The sequence below is a fragment of the Trypanosoma theileri genome, assembly GCF_002087225.1.
Source record: "Trypanosoma theileri isolate Edinburgh chromosome Unknown TM35_Tth_22_V1, whole genome shotgun sequence".
NCBI classification, from domain to species: domain Eukaryota; phylum Euglenozoa; class Kinetoplastea; order Trypanosomatida; family Trypanosomatidae; genus Trypanosoma; species Trypanosoma theileri.
In genome coordinates, this window is record NW_021639864.1 from 168832 (window position 1) to 186692 (window position 17861).

Below are 17861 nucleotides of genomic sequence, written 5' to 3' on the forward strand. Positions count from 1 at the left end.
TCAACCACACAGAAGGGGCTGGTTGGTGTGTGCTGGCAGCAAAGGAAACTCCCCCAATCACCTGCAGAAAATAAAAGAGAGGAAAGAAAGAAAGAAAGAGAGAGAGAGAGAGAGAGAAATCAGGGGAAAGCAAACAAAAGAGACCTCTCGGCTAGTTTTTTTTAAAACACAGTTCGTTCCGTACACGAGCACAAATGACTTTCACTCAAGGAAAGAGTTAAGTGGTGTATAGGAGAATAATATCATTCTTGAAATTCTCAATGGCATGAACCTAACAGTGAAGCAAGAGAAATAGTATAAATATGCTTACCCATAAAAGATGTGGAAGTGGTTACAAACTCTCAAAAAAAAAAACATTTTAATTATTTGTTAGTACTAATCCAGGTTCCCGTTAAGGCAACGTTAGCTCGCCTTGTCGTAGAATATGCGTCTTGTGATTTGCTATTTTCTTGGGACATACGCACAACGAGAAGAGTGGGAAGAAATATGAAAACCTTTTATATTTCCCATTCATTTATATTTTAATTTATAACTCTTACAAGAGAATCTACATACGCTAAACCATCATTTCCCCATTACATGAATGTTCGACAGAAAAATCCACTCCCAGGTAAACCCTACCCCACCCCCAAACTAGAACCCTTTACTGGTTTCCTTTCGGAAGTCCCACTCTATTGTCAAGTGGCAAGCTCCCCAAGTCTCACCCTCACGAAAAACCGTTTGCGAGATGAAGGATGAACTTTGTGACAACTGTTAAGAACATCAGAACACTGACGATTCTGCCAGTTTTTTTTTTTTTTTTTCGTAATCAACTAATTTTCTTATAATCTACTTTTCCTCTCGGAAAATTCATCCTGAGTGCATTCTGCAGTAAGCAAGGGGTTTTTTTTGTTCCAAAGGTCGGAGTGGGAGGATCCAAGGACTTAATATCTAGGGAATGGAACTATCATCCATCACGCTCAGGTCTCCAGCTTCTAAACTGAAAATTATCTGGTGCTCATGCAGCCAAACCAATCAACTAATCCGCCCTTTATTTTTCCGCAGAGCTTTAGTTTTTTGTTTTCCACCCTTTCTGCAGTACACGCATAGATCATACCTGATTTGCCATCTTATTCCAAAACAGTAATCAATTCATCGTTTGCTTGCTAACTGAAGTAGCAGTCCATTCAAATCCATAACTACACCATAATTTAAAACCTGTCGCTAAACCCAAAAAAAAAAGGAAATCCAGAATTTAATACTGAGGAAGTTTTAGTTTCCTTGCAGGAAAAAAAAAAGATTACATCTGTCCTGAATAAATAATAATAGTAATAATAATAATAATAATAATAGTTCGGTCAAGCCCTTATGCGCAGCATCTCCCCACGTCCCGAGAGGAGGAAAAAGAAGAGGGAGGGGGAGAAAATAATCTTATTGTTATGAATGAAGAAAAAAAAAAAAAAAAAGAGTCAGTCTACGGAAATAACTTCAGATATCCATTGCGTTTACTCAATCCCCTTTGGCGAATAGCATTCTTGGTGGTGTCAGGAAAAAAAGGCATTAACACTATCTCAATAGTGTCTGCAACTAGCGTTGTGATCACTCGTTCTGCAGTACCAGGAGAACCGTTAATCTCAAGAAGCCAAACCCGTAGCCTCTCATCAATTAAAAAGTCATAGCCGAAGACTTGAAAACATGGTGTACATGATGGAGAGCGTTCGCCAGGAATGGAACTTCTGGCAGCAAGAAGTGTTTCTAGAATAATGTGATGTATCTGTGGCAATATTGTATTTTTCAGAGAAGGCTCTAGATTAGGGTTTGCACCATCATGCATTATTCCTTTTTCAAGCATTCGTTTACCTTTATAACGAATAACGGCATCAAGGTGTTCTTTCCATAACTCATTACCCTCTTCAAAGGCTGAGTATGCTTCACCTTCTGCCTGAACGCAATGATTAGTTATATGTGCTAGACGGCCTTCAGCAGTTCTAGCTGTAGCGCTATGTGCTCCGTATTCTACACTACTCATGCGCATTACTAACTCCTCATGAACATAAATTTCATATTGGTCAGCACATAAAAGAACACAACATCGGATATCAAATTTGCGACGGTGATATAAAAGAGGACGGTCAATATACAACTGCACCACCCACATGTATGATTCCTTTCGTGAATCTACATATCTAAGAAGGCTCTTTAAACCTTTAGAGTCGTTGCGGAAAATCTCCACATCATCCCCATGACACCCTGACGAGCTCTTTGCTATCCATAATGTATCACGATAAGACTTACTTCGAAGAGTTTCTATTAGTTGATCTCGCTCATCACTTTGAGGTCTTCGAGGGAAGACTCGGAATGTCCGCGGTAAATATTGTCCCAAGCGTTCCCAAGAGTAAGAGTAATATTCAAGAAGTGTAGAAACCATACTCCCCTTAAGTGTGATGCACCTCAAACTCTCCACACAGTTTACAACAAGTGTATTGTTTTTTTGATAAAATGAGGTTAGTTTATCAATTTTCTTAGAGGAAGGTTTTTCAGTCCTCCCAGACATAAGACGGCGAGTGGCAACAAATTTCTCTGCTGGAATTTTCTCACCCAAGAGAAGCGCAAACCCTTCATGACTTATAGGAGATCCATTGGAAACGAGACAAAGCTCACCACTATTACCACGGCAACGTCTAACAGGGACACCCTTCCAGTTTCCTGTGGACACCAACTGTCGGGCCATCTCCTCATAAAGGGAACCTATATTCTGCATCACAGCGAATAGATGTGGTGGGGGACCCATCGCCACATCACATGCTCTCACGTTATTGCGGCTGGGGGACCCTCTTCCCTTAACCAACCGTCGGTTATTTGGCTCTCTGTCACCAAAGAGCGTCAGGGACGTGTCGGTGATTCTACTAGGGCTCTGAGAATTGCGGGGCAGTTGCGCCAATACCGTTCTTGTGGGCATCCCTAGGTAAAGAGGAAAGACAGGGGCAAAGCCTTCAACCCCCTGTTGATTCTGTTGGTGGGAATCCTTTGACACTAGAGAAAGGGGAAAAGTCCTTCCAATGTGAAAGTAAACCTTAAAAGAAAAAAAAAGAAGGAGAAAGGACGGAAAAGAAAAGGGGGAAAAAAAAAACGATGTCGCAGTGTTTACTTATCCATCAGTTCTGCCAACAACTCTCTCTCTCTAATTCTCTCCATATATATATACGCAGCCAAATCATGATGCGAAATCAATAAGCAATCAATTTTGTACAGTGTCTAATTTTTTTTTTTTTACTTCCCTTGAGATGTTTCCTGATGTTACCTTCACACTGCATGCGTCCGTCCTCATCGCCTCTGCTAAGTATAATTCTTCACCTTCTAAGCATTAAAAATGCCATAATATCTTCATTTCAGTCTTCTTCTTGTTGTTGTTGTGCAAAGGCGTGAAAAGGGAGAGGAACATAATAGAAAAATACAAAATAAAACGAAAAGAAAAAAAAAGAAAATTGTGAACGCGGCACCCGTATTGTACATCACATAATCCGACTAATACAATGTTACAGGGTGGTTCCCTGGGGTCTGGTGTATACTGTAGCCAATCCAATAACACGAACAGGATCTGTCGTGAACTGAGAATTGTATAACTTATTCCCACCAGATGGGCCAGCTCCCTTCTTCCGTGATGGAAACGATAGGGGTAGAGATCCAGGTTTGGGTTCAAAACCTGACATAAGACATTCATTAACTGATACCCAAAGTGGAGTTGAGCGCTTGAGAGACGTTAAGAAATCCTGACGCTGTTTGCCCATAACAGGACGCCACTTAGAATCTAGCATGAAGTGAACTGATTTGCTTTTTTTTGGAAATATAGAAAGAACCTCATCAGGGTTAGTAAAATCGTCCAGGTTATAGAATTCATTAATAGAATCATCACCAGCATCATCATCTACCGCCCCAGCACCTATCATAACAAACTTATTAAGATGTTTTTTTTCAATACCAACGCCCATACGTTTGGCACCCATTGTTGTTACCCAAATAGGACTAGAAAGTTTGTGTTTGAGAGCAAAGGCACGAAGTTTGGCCTCATCACGACGACCAATTAATTTACCATTTAAAATAGCAACAGAACGAACTGCAGGAACAGCCAAATGTGGTTGTGTCAAACATACCGCATTGTAGTATCGTCGAAGTGTGGCATCCTCAGCAAAAAAAGCAGCACTTATCCCACTATGTATCCTTTTAGACCCACGTGGGGGTGAGAATTTTTGAATAACGAGCCCATCTATATCTTTAGAAAGATCATTATTTTCATCACCTTGATGTGAATCGTCTTCCAAATTTTTTGATTTCAATGGTTTTATTTTATTTTCACATCGTTGAGCAAAAGCAGCATACTTCGGTTTTTGTAATCCTAAATCTCTGATATTAACAAAATGGTATGGGTATACAGGGTCACCTATTGCAGCCATATTTTTTACAATTACCCTTGATCGCATTACTTCCCAACCATTTACGTTATAGAGATAATACAAGTCATAACCAAAGGCATCAGGATGGGACTCATGTAGTTCCTTTAGCAACTCATCATGTGCATCCTTGGGCAGTTGTGAAAGAGATACTATCAACCCCGTCATGTTTGGAGCTAATACACCATCACCTTCAGAATTTTTTCGTATTTCTACATTCAGATGTTTAATTTGTTTTTCTGGTACCCACATAGGAGAAATATATCCCCGCATTATACCGACAGCCAAAAGGATGTCATGCGCTGGTTGTCCAAGTCTTTTTCCCGTTACTGCATTTAATGCTACTCCTTTTTGTGGTTCCCCTTTATATGGGTCGTCTAGTTGCTCAGCACTGTATACTGAAATAGAACTCTGCTTTCTAATATCTATTGTATTCTTTCCTTCCAATTTAACACCAAGCTCAGGAATAATGGAAACATCAATGTAGAGTGCACGGTCCTCGTCTTTTTCATTTAATAGTCGCAGTAGACGCTCAGCTGTTACAGTCTTCCACTTCATGCGAGTAGAAAGAATACCTACACCAGAGCCAAAAAATGGTGGGTGTTCGTCCATTATCCGTTTCTGTACATTTTTTGGTAGTACAGAAAAAGGAACAACCTTTTCTACGTTAAGATGTATTGTAGTTGGAAGTTCACCAGGAAGTACTACCGCATTACATGTGCGACGTGATTGTGGTAGTGTAACCCAGTATCTATTAACGTAATGTCTCTCTTTCGATACAGCTCGTAGAACGGACTGGCAAGACGCAGAAAATGGAGCGTTAGTAACAGAAGAGAGCACAGTAACGCTGTTATTCGCTGTAGAGAGACGTTTGTTCTTAAAAAACAATCTAGAAGGACGAAATATAGATTTCATTAAACCTCAGTCACACGTTACAAAAAACGTTATTTTTTTAAGTGCTCAACTATGAAACAGACACACACGCAGACAAAGACGCAGATAACCTTTCTTTATTACCTCCTCACCGCTATTCTCTCCCTCCACTCACACCCAAGAATGAATATGGCAACAGCAACAGAGGATGCCGGGTGGGTTCAATCGTTGTTGGTTGGCGCCGACGAAAGAAAAAAAAAACACAGCAGCGTCACTTTTTCCTTTGATTCTTTTGTTGGAGAGGGGGATATTTACTTTCCTGAAGAGTGGTGCAAGGAAAAAAAAAAAAAGAAAAGGTACGAAAAAAAGAGAATAATGGGCATAAAAGCACACTTCATCATATTGAAGAAAAAAAAGCAAGAAGTTACTTTTTTTTTCAATTCCCTCACATAAATTTGAGTACGAGAAGGAAAAAAGAAGAAAAAAAAAACATTCCCTTTCCTCATGCTGTCTCACATTTCTTCTCTTTCCTTCATCCTGCTCCTTATGATTTCGTTTCATCCATGAAGTAATAATTAAATTCCCTTCACACCTTCTTTTCCACCCTCCACATGGTTCATTCATGGTTTTCTTTTTCTTTGCCTCTTTTTTTTTAATATTTTATTTGTTCATATGCTTGATTCGGAGTAACCCTCTTCACCCTTCCATCTCCGCTTTATGCGGACTCGTAGATCTGCTTAGCGGAGTGCGATGTCCAGGCAACGAGTTCCTCCTGCTTAAACCAGAACGCAATCTCGCGCTGCGCGCTCTCGACAGAGTCAGAGCCGTGGCAGACGTTACGGCCCACGTCGACGGCGAAGTCGCCGCGGATGGTGCCCGGGAGGGAGTCGGCGGGGTTCGTGGCGCCGAGGAGTGTGCGGCCGCCCTTGACGACGCCCTTGCCCTCCCACACCATACCGACGATGGGGCCGGAGGAGAAATAAGCGACGAGGTCCTTGTAGAAGGGCTTCGACGCGAGGTCAATGTAGTGCTGCTGCGCCTGCTCAGCCGATGGCTGCAGAAGCTTGAGCGCCACCAACTTGTATCCCTTACGCTCGAAGCGCTGGAGGATCTCTCCGACCAGACCCCGCTGAACACCGTCAGGCTTCACCGCAATGAAAGTGCGTTCGCTTGTCATTGTAGATGTATGTGCTGTGGTTGTAGCTTTAATGAAGAAACTGTTTAGGTAGAAGAAAAAACAAGAAGAAAGGAGAAATAGGAACACAAGAAACGACATGAAAGCCAAAAATAAAACAAAAACAGGAAACCAAATAAACACACAATACGGTAAATATGAAAAGTACGGAAAAGAGAAAAAAAAAGGTACGAAAAAAAGAGAATAATGGGCATAAAAGCACACCTCATCATATTGAAGAAAAAAAAGCAAGAAGTTACTTTTTTTTTCAATTCCCTCACATAAATTTGAGTACGAGAAGGAAAAAAGAAGAAAAAAAAACATTCCATTTCCTCATGCTGTCTCACATTTCTTCTCTTTCCTTCATCCTGCTCCTTATGATTTCGTTTCATCCATGAAGTAATAATTAAATTCCCTTCACACCTTCTTTTCCACCCTCCACATGGTTCATTCATGGTTTTCTTTTTCTTTGCCTCTTTTTTTTTAATATTTTATTTGTTCATATGCTTGATTCGGAGTAACCCTCTTCACCCTTCCATCTCCGCTTTATGCGGACTCGTAGATCTGCTTAGCGGAGTGCGATGTCCAGGCAACGAGTTCCTCCTGCTTAAACCAGAACGCAATCTCGCGCTGCGCGCTCTCGACAGAGTCAGAGCCGTGGCAGACGTTACGGCCCACGTCGACGGCGAAGTCGCCGCGGATGGTGCCCGGGAGGGAGTCGGCGGGGTTCGTGGCGCCGAGGAGTGTGCGGCCGCCCTTGACGACGCCCTTGCCCTCCCACACCATACCGACGATGGGGCCGGAGGAGAAATAAGCGACGAGGTCCTTGTAGAAGGGCTTCGACGCGAGGTCAATGTAGTGCTGCTGCGCCTGCTCAGCCGATGGCTGCAGAAGCTTGAGCGCCACCAACTTGTATCCCTTACGCTCGAAGCGCTGGAGGATCTCTCCGACCAGACCCCGCTGAACACCGTCAGGCTTCACCGCAATGAAAGTGCGTTCGCTTGTCATTGTAGATGTATGTGCTGTGGTTGTAGCTTTAATGAAGAAACTGTTTAGGTAGAAGAAAAAACAAGAAGAAAGGAGAAATAGGAACACAAGAAACGACATGAAAGCCAAAAATAAAACAAAAACAGGAAACCAAATAAACACACAATACGGTAAATATGAAAAGTACGGAAAAAGGAAAAAAGAAATTGAGATAGTGTTAACTTGTGCAGCTTTCGTGCTTCTGATTGTCCTTGCGAAAGCTGCAGCGATAATCGGTGTTTTATCCATTAGACTACAGAGAAATATGTATTCGTACTCTATTCAAGAATCCAAGGAGATCTACGAAAGAAAACTAGTCTTACACGCATGTAAGGCTGAAAAACCATTCTATTTTATGTGAGACATAACACCACCATGTCATAATTTTAAAAAGTTACTCGAGTGAAAATTCAATAATGTTTCCGTTAACCTCCCACACACCAACATCCGTGTAGGTACGCAAACATCGTTGAAGCTGAGACTCATCAACTCCCTTGATCATAAGAGCTGGACGCACTTCAGCTAAATCTATGGTAGTCCTTGCACGAGCTAAATCTTTTATTGTTGAAAAAATTGCAGCGTCTGAAGTTGTAACACTGCGACGACCATTAGGATCAACTCGTTCATGAAGGGAAATTTTACTACAATCTAGCAACCGACCAGCTTCACGAACATCAGCTTCAAGAACTCGGTCCGAAAAACGAAGGCGAGCGCAAGCCTGAGAAAGACGAATAATACTAAGTAGTGTACGTGCAGTAACCACATTAGTATGGCGTACACTTTGTGCTCGCATTTCGCAGTAAATATCACTAATAACTTTTGCAGCAGCGCTATCTACAATGGGATGAATTTGTTTTATTTCACCAATATACGCACGCAAAAAATCTTTTCCAAAGTACTCTGATGAAGAACCGTGGAGTCCATTATCAGATATTGCCCCTGGGGCTACACCATGTAAATGAACGTGGGTAACATGCATAGATAACTCTGTATCCCTTTCTCGATTTGAATCATCAAGTAAAAGCCATAAAATATCAAAACGAGAAAGTAATGCAGGTGGTAAATTTACATTCTCGCTTGGAGTTAAATTGCGTCTCCATCTTCCATATTTGGGATTAGAAGCGGCTAAAATTGATGTACGAGCATTTAGTGAAGTAATAATACCAGCTTTAGCAATAGAAACCAATTGTTGTTCCATCACTTCATGTAGTGCTGTCCTATCAGTATCATCCATTTTGTCAAACTCATCAATGCAGCAAATTCCTCTGTCAGATAAAACCAATGCTCCACCTTCCAGCATTACTTCTCCTGTATGCGGATCTCTCGTTACAGCTGCTGTTAAACCAACACCAGAACTTCCTTTTCCAGTTGTAAATACAGAACGTGGAGCTACAGAAGCAATCCATTTTAACAATTGACTTTTTGCTACTCCAGGATCCCCCATAAGACAAATATTTATGTCACTTCGAATACGAATTCCATTAGCTATAGAACTTCCTCCAACTAGTAAGCATAATAATGCCCTCTTCACATCCTCCATACCCCAAATTTCAGGTGCTACACTACGAGTTAATTTCTCTATAATAGCTTCCTTATCTGGATACTCCCGTACACTTTCTAATTGTGCTTTTAGATCCTCTGCTGCCTCCTGATAGCTCCGTTTTTCCAATTCAATAAGTAATGCGCGAAATAAAGTTTTTACCATAGTGGAAGCTCTAAATGCTTCATGTCCCTGACCAGTAGAAGGGTCAGGACAATAGGTTCCAGTGACCTTCACAACTTGTCCTGGTGTAGCAATCCTAGTCTGTTCACCTTCACAAACAACTCGAATTGTTCGTGGGATAGCACCACGAGGAACATCCTGAGGAAGCTCTTGAAGCCTAAGTTCCTGATACTTTATAAATTTACTGGCTTTATACTGAGGAAGCAAACGCCCTACCGTGTTATTTAGCTTACAACGCTGTGATTGACAAACCATTAGTGGAGTAAGTCTATCTCCAATAACTTGCTGAAATGTAGTTTCAGCACAAACTTCACAAACCGAAACTAACATAGATAATTTGGGACGAACGGCAGTAGCAGCGATGCAAATACCACGTAATATGGTAAGAGTACCAATTGAACCTCCTCTTAGTTGTCGAAGTGGAATAGGATCAGCAAAACCACTTAATGGTACAACAACAAGCTCATATCTTCTGGTTAGCAAAGATGGTAACGATTGTCCAGCACTTCTCGCCTCAAGTACAAGGTAATCAATCATATCTTCTACTACCTCATTATGGGGAATAAGTTCATCAATAACACGATACATTTCCTCGCAATATCCCATTACATTCATCTGTATTCGCTGTGCAAGATAAAGTTGTCCGTAATTAGCGACATCATCCAAAAAAACTGTAAAAATTCCCAATTCCCTACGAGAAATTTGAGCAGCCATCTCTATATATTTTAGAGCACCAGAAGTATCACGAAACTCTTCAAAGAAACGCTTGCATAGTTCACGGTCTGCCAAGTAATTTGGGTATCGAGTGGTTGCAGCTGTAGCCAAGCTTCCTTTTTTATTTTGCTCATGCTCTTGCACACCCGCCATAGCAGGAAATACCTTTCAAAAAATAAAATTATAGAATAGAAATAAAAATAAAAAGCAATAGACATAGATTAAATATTTAACCATCAATAAAACCCTAATAAATAGATATAATAACAGTTTTATTCACATTAGCACAGAGAGAGAGAATGAGAGGGGAAAAAAAAAGAGATAACAGCTTTCCTTTTCCCTTTTATTCGCAAATATTCTCAAGAGGTGAAAAAACGAAATAAAAATAAAAACAGCAAAGGTCATGAAATGAAGTAAAAACAAGTAAAAAAAAAAAAAACACTAAAAATTAAAAAAAAAAAAAAATTCAGTAAACAATAAAACTTTTTGAAGGATGCAACGAACCTTGAAAAGAAAACACCACATCATCATAAGGTATCTTGTGTTTCTGCAAAAACCCATAGACATCATCAGAATTTTCTCTTGAACACTGCGTGAAAAGAATTATCCTTGTGGTCTCACGATTGAATTGCCTTAATTGTTCAACAACCTCAGTATTTATGTTCCAAGTATCAAGTCGTCTTACGTACTTCGCCGTCAGATCACTCTCATTATTCATAGTCATTATCGCAGATTCCAAAACAACGTGTACACTACGCCATTCACTTAGAAACTGATTCCAACTGAGATCAGATTTCCAATCACAAAAAAACTGAGTAAAAACCACACCAAATGGAACTCTGTCGTGAAACATCTGATGACGAATAACATGAGAAACAAACATTCTCTCATTTTTTCCAGGACAAGATCCAAAAAGAAGACGATAACCATCGTCTCTTCGATGTTTTAACTCTTCTACAGAAGAAAGAAAAAGTTTTGCATCCTCAAATGCGTATCCCCCCGCACAAATAACATCACTTGTAACGCGTTTTTCGTGTATATTACCAAGAAAAGTACCAGTAGCTTCAATGAATGAACGTTGTGGTATGTCAATAAGGTTCGGCACATCACGCAAACGGAGACCCACAACATAATTACCGACAAGCACTCGATGGCTAAAACAGCTATCAACATCTTTTATAAATATTGGACCTGATATTCTTTGATCTTTTATTATTGCAGAAACGGTTTCTGGAGCACTACTTGTTCCATCAATACTAATAACTTTGAATTCAATATTATCGTTTGAAACAGCTTTTGCTGCGTATGCTTCAAATTTTGAAACATCCCCGTTGCAAAACTCAAATATATGTTCCTTTAAGACAGCTAAGAATACCGCTTTCACGTTTTCAAGGGTTAGATGATGTAATAACTCGAGTAATATTGAATGACCTTTGGGGTGCTGCTTTAGCCAACAGGGTATCTGATTTTTCTCAAGTCCTCTTGCTGCCGGAATGATAACAGTGACACTCATGAGAAAAACAGATCTTTCTCCGTCCCTTTCCGTACTACTGCTCTCCATGGCAAAATACAAATAATGCACAGGAAGTAAACCGAAAGAAAAAAATTAACTGGTAATTTAGTAAATAACAACATAACACGGGATTTATTCAATTCCTTTTTTAAATAAATAAAAATACAATGAGAAACGATAAAGTACAAATTGCACAGCTTAAATAAATATTTTTTTGCACGTGACTTTGAATCCCTCACATCTCAGAACAAATTAGTAGATCTACTCCCTCAAAGGTACGTAAGAATGAAGGATTTCTCACTTTATCGTTTTTTTTTTCTTTTTTCGTGGGGGAAGGGAAAGGAAGGAAAGTGATTTATGCCAGTCAGAAATAAATAAATAAATAAATAAAAACGCTGTGAGAGAAGAAGCTAAGAGTATTTACTGACAACTAGTCATTACGCCTGTCATGACTCAGAATTGAAGGTGTAAAAACAATAATCATAATAATAGAAACAAATAAATAAAATAAATAAAAACAGAGTACACATATAAATATATATAATTGTTTTTTTTTTCTTTTTTTTTCTTACCAGTGTTAGCAAAAAAAAAGAAAAAAAAACACTCAAATCAACCTTATCAGGGTTTAATATTCGCTAACTATACAGAAAAATGATATTCTGTTCAGAAGTAATCAGTGCATATGAACGAAACAGCGGACTACTAGTCAATCAGGGTAAAAGTCTTTTTCACGAAGTCCCTTACCTGCATTTGTTGTCAAGGTATTCCATTGTGATATAGATTGCTGAAATTCACTCGTTAGAGATGTCAACTGAGCCTCTAATACGGCATGTACAGAATCCCCAGTAGATTTATTAGTTTTATTTTGATCGGGATGTAATATGTTATTGTTTTTTGTGATAGAATTAGGGGAAATTGTGTAGCCATTATTATCACATTCCGGTTCTTTTCCTACCCTTTCTTTCTCTGTTGTTTGGTTCTCTTCTTCAACGATTGTGCTATTGTTAACTAAAGAAATATTCACTTCATCTCTCAATACACTGTCAGAATTTTCTTCCCTACCATTATATAACTCATTCTGATAATATGAATTTACCTGAACAGATTTATTTCCTTCAACAGACTTGATTCGTGATTCTAATACACGTACTAATTGATCGTGTTCTGAAGCCATTCGAACTGTTTGTTCTTCAACACGTAAACGTTGTCTTTGTTCTGCTTGCAAACGTTGCAAAAGCATTTTCGTAAATCGTGTCAAAACATTTACTTTTTCTTCAAGAGTCATTTCATTTTCATTCGACTCAGATCTACGAACCTGGTTCAGCAAGTTGTTATACTCTGTATTAAACTCTTCAGTTTCCAAATGTTGAGCCTCCAAATCCAAGAGACGGTTCCGTTGCTGAGTAAGCACTGCTACCTTTTTTTCAAGACTCTTGTTGCGTTGTTGTAATTCAACTATTATAGCATCTTCCTCTTCAAGAAGTCGTGTTAAGGTCTCAATTTTAGTATAAAGTGCTTTATTTTTAGAATCTGAAACTGATTCAATGGTATTGTCTCCCTTAAAGGAATCTAATGATGTATTCTCTTTTGAATAATGTCTTAACTGAGCCGCCAAATGTGCATTACGCTCTACTTCTGCTTTCCATTTTTCTCTAGCCTCTTGTAAGGATTTCTTCATTGTATTAATTAATTCGGCACCTTGGTTTTTAAACTGTTGCATAAGTGACATTACAGCTTGTCGCTCTGCTCGTTCCTTCTTTAATAATGCTTCATAATCATGTTCTACATCCATATGAGTTACACGTGCCACCTCTAATTGTTGAAGAACACCTCCCACTTGGTTTCGAAAGGCTTCTTCTTCCTGTCGATGCAAAGCTGAAAGCTCTTCTATTCGAGCTCCTAAATCAGCCAAAGATTGCATTCGTATTCCCATTACATCCGCGATAGTTTCCTCCAATGTCACTACTGAGCAAGAACCACTACTTCGAGATGTGGTCCTTTGTCGATGAGTAGGTGTACTACCACGTGAAAATTGTCTTAATGTATTTTTATTCAAAGAACCCAGATCATTTTTACGTTCAGAGATACCTGTAGAACGAATTGGTTGACCACTCATAAAATGTTTATTTATTCTGGCATTCGAAGGCGAAAAGGGTTTCTCGCTCGTACGCCTCAAAGAATTTCGGTCCATGATATCTTGCCTTTATTTTATGTTTTTTTTTCTCTATCTCAATAGAACACAAAGAAAGCATTTTTTTTTCTTTTTTTTTTTATTTATTTTGCTGTGAAGACTAAAAGTGACAATATTAATTGATTCTACACCAAGTACAAGCAAATTCCAAAAAATATATAATAAGGATAAGAAATCTGTTATGTTTTTTTTTTCTCTCACGTTTTTTTTTTTTTTTTTTACATTGGCATGGACTCATTTTTTCGATCCGTAAAGAGCCCTCATATGTTTCATTATCCTGGGATGTCGACCTGACGTATATTGGTGAACGATAGCGTACGTTAGATTTGTCCTTGGAATAACGACAGAATTCTCTTCATTTAAAGCCAAATCTCCGTAATTCCCATGAAATACACAGTTTTTCTTTTCTTGAGGATACTTTAACTTTTTGTAAGAATAATTTTCATGTTTAATATGTAGAATATAATTATGATTTGCCTGATCAAGAGCCACATTAAGGGACATGGAACATTTAAGAAGATGTGGATTCTCTATTTCTTGCAATAATGAGATAAGATAGCGCAATATTCCCATTGCGTTCCCTAATATCACACCAGCACAAGAAATCTCTGCTTTTCCCAAACGACTCAATACTGAGTTACCATAGCATGACATCCAACGTCGGTTGTATTTTTCATTTCCAAAAGATTTTTTCATACTTTCAAGTGTAAAAACTACAAACGGTTCAGATTCTAAAGGAAAACACCCACCATCTTGTGCGAATGGATCCCTTTGAAAAACAACATCAGAGCTATCACATATAACAAAAAGAGAATTATGCATCATGGAAGAAAAATTACCATGTAACCTTTCCTCTTGAAAACGACTGTAGCGTTGAAGCCATTCATAATAAAGAGCAAACCGGAAATTATTTGCGCCATTTCGTATTTTACTTGCCCATTTCTTTTTTAAAAACTCAGGAGTCCAAACCTCGTAAACCACCTCTGGAATATTGTTAGTGTCTTTGCGAATGAAAGAGTTCGCTGAGTGAGAAACTATAATCCAGTGTAAAAAACCTTCGATAGACCATTTTCTAATACTTTCTTCTTGCCATAAGGATAAAAAGGTTATTGCATCAATAAAGAATATCAACTTTGTATTACGGAATTCAACTGGTACGGAAGGATCTTCTGCCCGTAGATACGTCACTGTACGAAGTGAAGATATGAACACAAGAACCCATTCCACCGAAGGAGTTTCTCGATGTTTATAGAATTTTGATGAAGCGTTAAAATAATAAGTTGAAAAAACATACCTGTATCCATTGTAGGGTTGAACTTCTAATAAATCTTCAGAATATTTCCTCTTAAATTCATCGGGACTAACTGTGGAATTATCATGTATATTCTCGATGGTAGCACTTCGAGTACCATCTGTGTCAATGTCAGCTATAAAAATAATCACCAAACAGAGAAAAAGTAAAAGGCATAGCACTACCAATAACTTTTTCAGTCTGGAAATTCGCTTCATAGGCTAAACAAAGAAAATGAAGAGAAAAAAAGATGATAATAAAATACATATATATACGAGGAAGTTAATTCATTTTAACAGCTTAAAAAAAAAAAAAAAAAATCATGAAACCATCTACATATTATACGCATATACATGTATTATAGTAAAACGAAAAGAAAAACATTTGCGAGATTTGGTTTCCCCAAAAAAATTATGCCTGAGACAGAGCAAGATCTGCTGCCTCTAAGGCTTCATGTGCACTCTGTACCAGTGCATCATCCTTATTACTCAGATCTTCTTCATTCAAAAAATCTCTGAGATCTTTAATGGCCGTCCTAATTCTGTTTTCTGAGTGGGGCACCATCATCTGTGCTTCCTCAAGAACATTTTGTTGCTGTGGAACACGATCCGGATCACTTTGCTTTATAGTCTCCAGACGAGTTGTTTCACGAACCACCTCCTTTTTGGCAAATTCCAGATCCTTTATATTGCGTTTAAGGCCGCTCACCTTGATTCGCAAATTCTTCATAACCGGATCTTCCACTTGCTTTGTACGTCCAATAAAACGATTACCATCATCTGCTTGAGATGAAGACATTACTTTCTTTGTCAGTATTTTTTTTTTCTCTAACAAATGTTGGGAATTTTAGCAGAATAATATAAAACAGAATAAAAAAAAAAGAAAAAAAAACTTATTAATGTCACCAAATAAATCTATATAATGTGAATTAACTTTTAACACAATATAGCTCCTAATGGTGTTATGAATGATTTACACATAATCTAGTCATCGCTCTGATCAGCTGCAAACATACCACGCTCATTTAGCATACCATAAGCAGAAAGGACTTGTATCACAGTTTCTGTTGAAAAATCATCAGTTCCGCCAAATTCATCAAATCCAATAATACTGTGAAACGTTTTTTTGCCTTCAATGAGCATTAATGTTGGCAGCATTATTACATTAAATCTTTCAGCCAGAGAAGGTATCCTTTCAACATCAACATAACAAAATCGTGTTTCAAAATGGCGAGCAGCGATTTCTCTTAAGTGTCGCTCAATAATCATACACCTTGATGTAGCCCTTCTCATAAAATGGACAACAACACGCTCAGATTGCTCTACAGCTCGAAAAAACTCCTTTGGATCGGTCAATTCTTGAAGTTGACCATGTCCTTTTCTTAACCAAGCATCTCGGCGTTGTTCCATTTCTTTTAATGCCTTAAGTCTTTTGCGACGGATCTCCATGAGATCTTCGTCATCCATGTTGTCAATACGCTCCATTTCATCGTCAACCGCTCGCTCAATAGTTTCTGCAATTTGCAGCATAGCTTGTTCGGATGCAGCGTTCATGGCTTCTTCTTTTTTGTTTTCTTTTTATTTAAGGGGAAAGGAAAAAAAGAAAAAGAAAAATCGAAAAATATATACCTATTAAATACATAGAAGAATATTCCATTTAATAATCCCTCTTTTCTTCAAATATATATATATAGAAAGAAAGGTAGTTCCGAGTTCAGTTTGGCTGTTCTCCAAAAATATAAAAAAAAAAAAATCATACGAGATTTTGCGAGAAGATTACTGTTCTTCAATCAAACAGAGTCATAATTCGAATTGGTTTTAACACAAGATGATAAGACATCATCATCACTCTTTCCTCTTATTTGACGAAGAAAAATATAAGAAGGACACCCGGCTCTATCTGCTGATGGGAAAAGACATCCCTTAATCTGTTGAATAACGAGAGTTGTAGAGCTAAAAGAGAAATCCCCCCTTAAAGAACGGTAAATATCATCTAAGACGCTATGGGGTAAATAACGAAATCCATAAACGTAGCTGTCTCTCAACTGAAGCACCCAGTCAGTTACCCTTGGGAATACATAAGTACCATCTCTTGAACGTGCATATAAACGGGCAGTCCACCTCAGAGAATTGCAAGATAATGCCCGTTCTTTGACCCCTGATTCATTTTTGGAACGTTTCATGTACTCATTTATACCATGCAAAAGCGAATGATATAATTTCCTCGTACCAGTGTGATTAAGGTCTCTTGACCCGCCAAACTTACGCCTCAAAGCATCAAATGTGTAGCTTTCAGGAACCAAACCCAATAAAGTATCTTGTTCCGGAATTACTGCTAATACAAAAGCAAGCAACACAATAAATGTACATGAAATACGAAATAACCACATTACCCTAAGATTTCTCTCCAACTTACTGACACAATATTTTCTAATGTAAATAGTAAAAATAATCCCAAAAATGTACAACACTGAGAATGTTCTTCAAAACGAGAAAAAAAAGAAAAGATTTCCATGCAAATTTTCCGTGCCAAATGCGTGGATTCGAAGAAACCAGTATCCATGGGAACCACAATAAATAAATAAATAAATACTAAACATAGAAGTCCAGTTTTTTCAAAAGTATAAAAAAAAAAAACGGAATCGGAAATGCAAAACGGTTACAAAACAAAACCACCAAACCTCTAACGCTTCAACACTCGAAACAATAGACCCAGAAAGAAAAAAAAAAAGAAGAAACCACATATAACAAGAACTTTAATCTGCAAAACCAACACAGCAGGGGAAAACAACAGGACCAAGCGCCAGCGAAGCACCGAATGAAGAAAAATAAAAATAAAAACGCCGTTCCGGTCCGGACCTCGCCCGACCCTTTCCCCCTGCCAGAGCCTAGAGGGGGCCGCCGGCGAGCAAAGCCCCGAAAGAAAGAAT

The 17861-nt window shown here is 38.6% G+C and overlaps 11 protein-coding genes across 11 annotated transcripts; all 11 read right to left on the reverse strand.

The window, feature by feature from the left end:
* Positions 1 to 1453: 1453 nt before the first annotated feature.
* On the reverse strand, positions 1454 to 2938 carry TM35_000221740 (tubulin---tyrosine ligase; the record flags this gene model as incomplete). The annotated part of the gene is made up of 1 exon (XM_029027221.1): positions 1454 to 2938. One exon carries the CDS (start codon positions 2936 to 2938, stop codon positions 1454 to 1456), a length of 1485 nt encoding a protein of 494 aa, XP_028881441.1.
* Positions 2939 to 3515: 577 nt separating this feature from the next.
* TM35_000221750 (uncharacterized protein) lies at positions 3516 to 5342 on the reverse strand (the record flags this gene model as incomplete). Its single annotated transcript, XM_029027222.1, has 1 exon — positions 3516 to 5342. The coding sequence occupies one exon, from the start codon at positions 5340 to 5342 to the stop codon at positions 3516 to 3518; it is 1827 nt and encodes a 608-aa protein (XP_028881442.1).
* Positions 5343 to 6015: 673 nt separating this feature from the next.
* TM35_000221760 (nucleoside diphosphate kinase) lies at positions 6016 to 6477 on the reverse strand (the record flags this gene model as incomplete). The annotated part of the gene is made up of 1 exon (XM_029027223.1): positions 6016 to 6477. The coding sequence occupies one exon, from the start codon at positions 6475 to 6477 to the stop codon at positions 6016 to 6018; it is 462 nt and encodes a 153-aa protein (XP_028881443.1).
* Positions 6478 to 7020: 543 nt separating this feature from the next.
* On the reverse strand, positions 7021 to 7482 carry TM35_000221770 (nucleoside diphosphate kinase; the record flags this gene model as incomplete). Its single annotated transcript, XM_029027224.1, has 1 exon — positions 7021 to 7482. One exon carries the CDS (start codon positions 7480 to 7482, stop codon positions 7021 to 7023), a length of 462 nt encoding a protein of 153 aa, XP_028881444.1.
* A 412-nt stretch (positions 7483 to 7894) lies between these two features.
* Positions 7895 to 10090, reverse strand: TM35_000221780 (minichromosome maintenance (MCM) complex subunit; the record flags this gene model as incomplete). The annotated part of the gene is made up of 1 exon (XM_029027225.1): positions 7895 to 10090. One exon carries the CDS (start codon positions 10088 to 10090, stop codon positions 7895 to 7897), a length of 2196 nt encoding a protein of 731 aa, XP_028881445.1.
* Positions 10091 to 10403: 313 nt separating this feature from the next.
* On the reverse strand, positions 10404 to 11498 carry TM35_000221790 (uncharacterized protein; the record flags this gene model as incomplete). Its single annotated transcript, XM_029027226.1, has 1 exon — positions 10404 to 11498. One exon carries the CDS (start codon positions 11496 to 11498, stop codon positions 10404 to 10406), a length of 1095 nt encoding a protein of 364 aa, XP_028881446.1.
* Positions 11499 to 12156: 658 nt separating this feature from the next.
* TM35_000221800 (uncharacterized protein) lies at positions 12157 to 13641 on the reverse strand (the record flags this gene model as incomplete). Its single annotated transcript, XM_029027227.1, has 1 exon — positions 12157 to 13641. One exon carries the CDS (start codon positions 13639 to 13641, stop codon positions 12157 to 12159), a length of 1485 nt encoding a protein of 494 aa, XP_028881447.1.
* A 234-nt stretch (positions 13642 to 13875) lies between these two features.
* Positions 13876 to 15150, reverse strand: TM35_000221810 (uncharacterized protein; the record flags this gene model as incomplete). Its single annotated transcript, XM_029027228.1, has 1 exon — positions 13876 to 15150. One exon carries the CDS (start codon positions 15148 to 15150, stop codon positions 13876 to 13878), a length of 1275 nt encoding a protein of 424 aa, XP_028881448.1.
* Positions 15151 to 15343: 193 nt separating this feature from the next.
* On the reverse strand, positions 15344 to 15730 carry TM35_000221820 (tubulin binding cofactor A-like protein; the record flags this gene model as incomplete). The annotated part of the gene is made up of 1 exon (XM_029027229.1): positions 15344 to 15730. One exon carries the CDS (start codon positions 15728 to 15730, stop codon positions 15344 to 15346), a length of 387 nt encoding a protein of 128 aa, XP_028881449.1.
* A 185-nt stretch (positions 15731 to 15915) lies between these two features.
* TM35_000221830 (putative ATP binding protein-like protein) lies at positions 15916 to 16485 on the reverse strand (the record flags this gene model as incomplete). The annotated part of the gene is made up of 1 exon (XM_029027230.1): positions 15916 to 16485. One exon carries the CDS (start codon positions 16483 to 16485, stop codon positions 15916 to 15918), a length of 570 nt encoding a protein of 189 aa, XP_028881450.1.
* Positions 16486 to 16721: 236 nt separating this feature from the next.
* On the reverse strand, positions 16722 to 17321 carry TM35_000221840 (uncharacterized protein; the record flags this gene model as incomplete). Its single annotated transcript, XM_029027231.1, has 1 exon — positions 16722 to 17321. The coding sequence occupies one exon, from the start codon at positions 17319 to 17321 to the stop codon at positions 16722 to 16724; it is 600 nt and encodes a 199-aa protein (XP_028881451.1).
* Between the last annotated feature and the right edge of the window lie 540 nt (positions 17322 to 17861).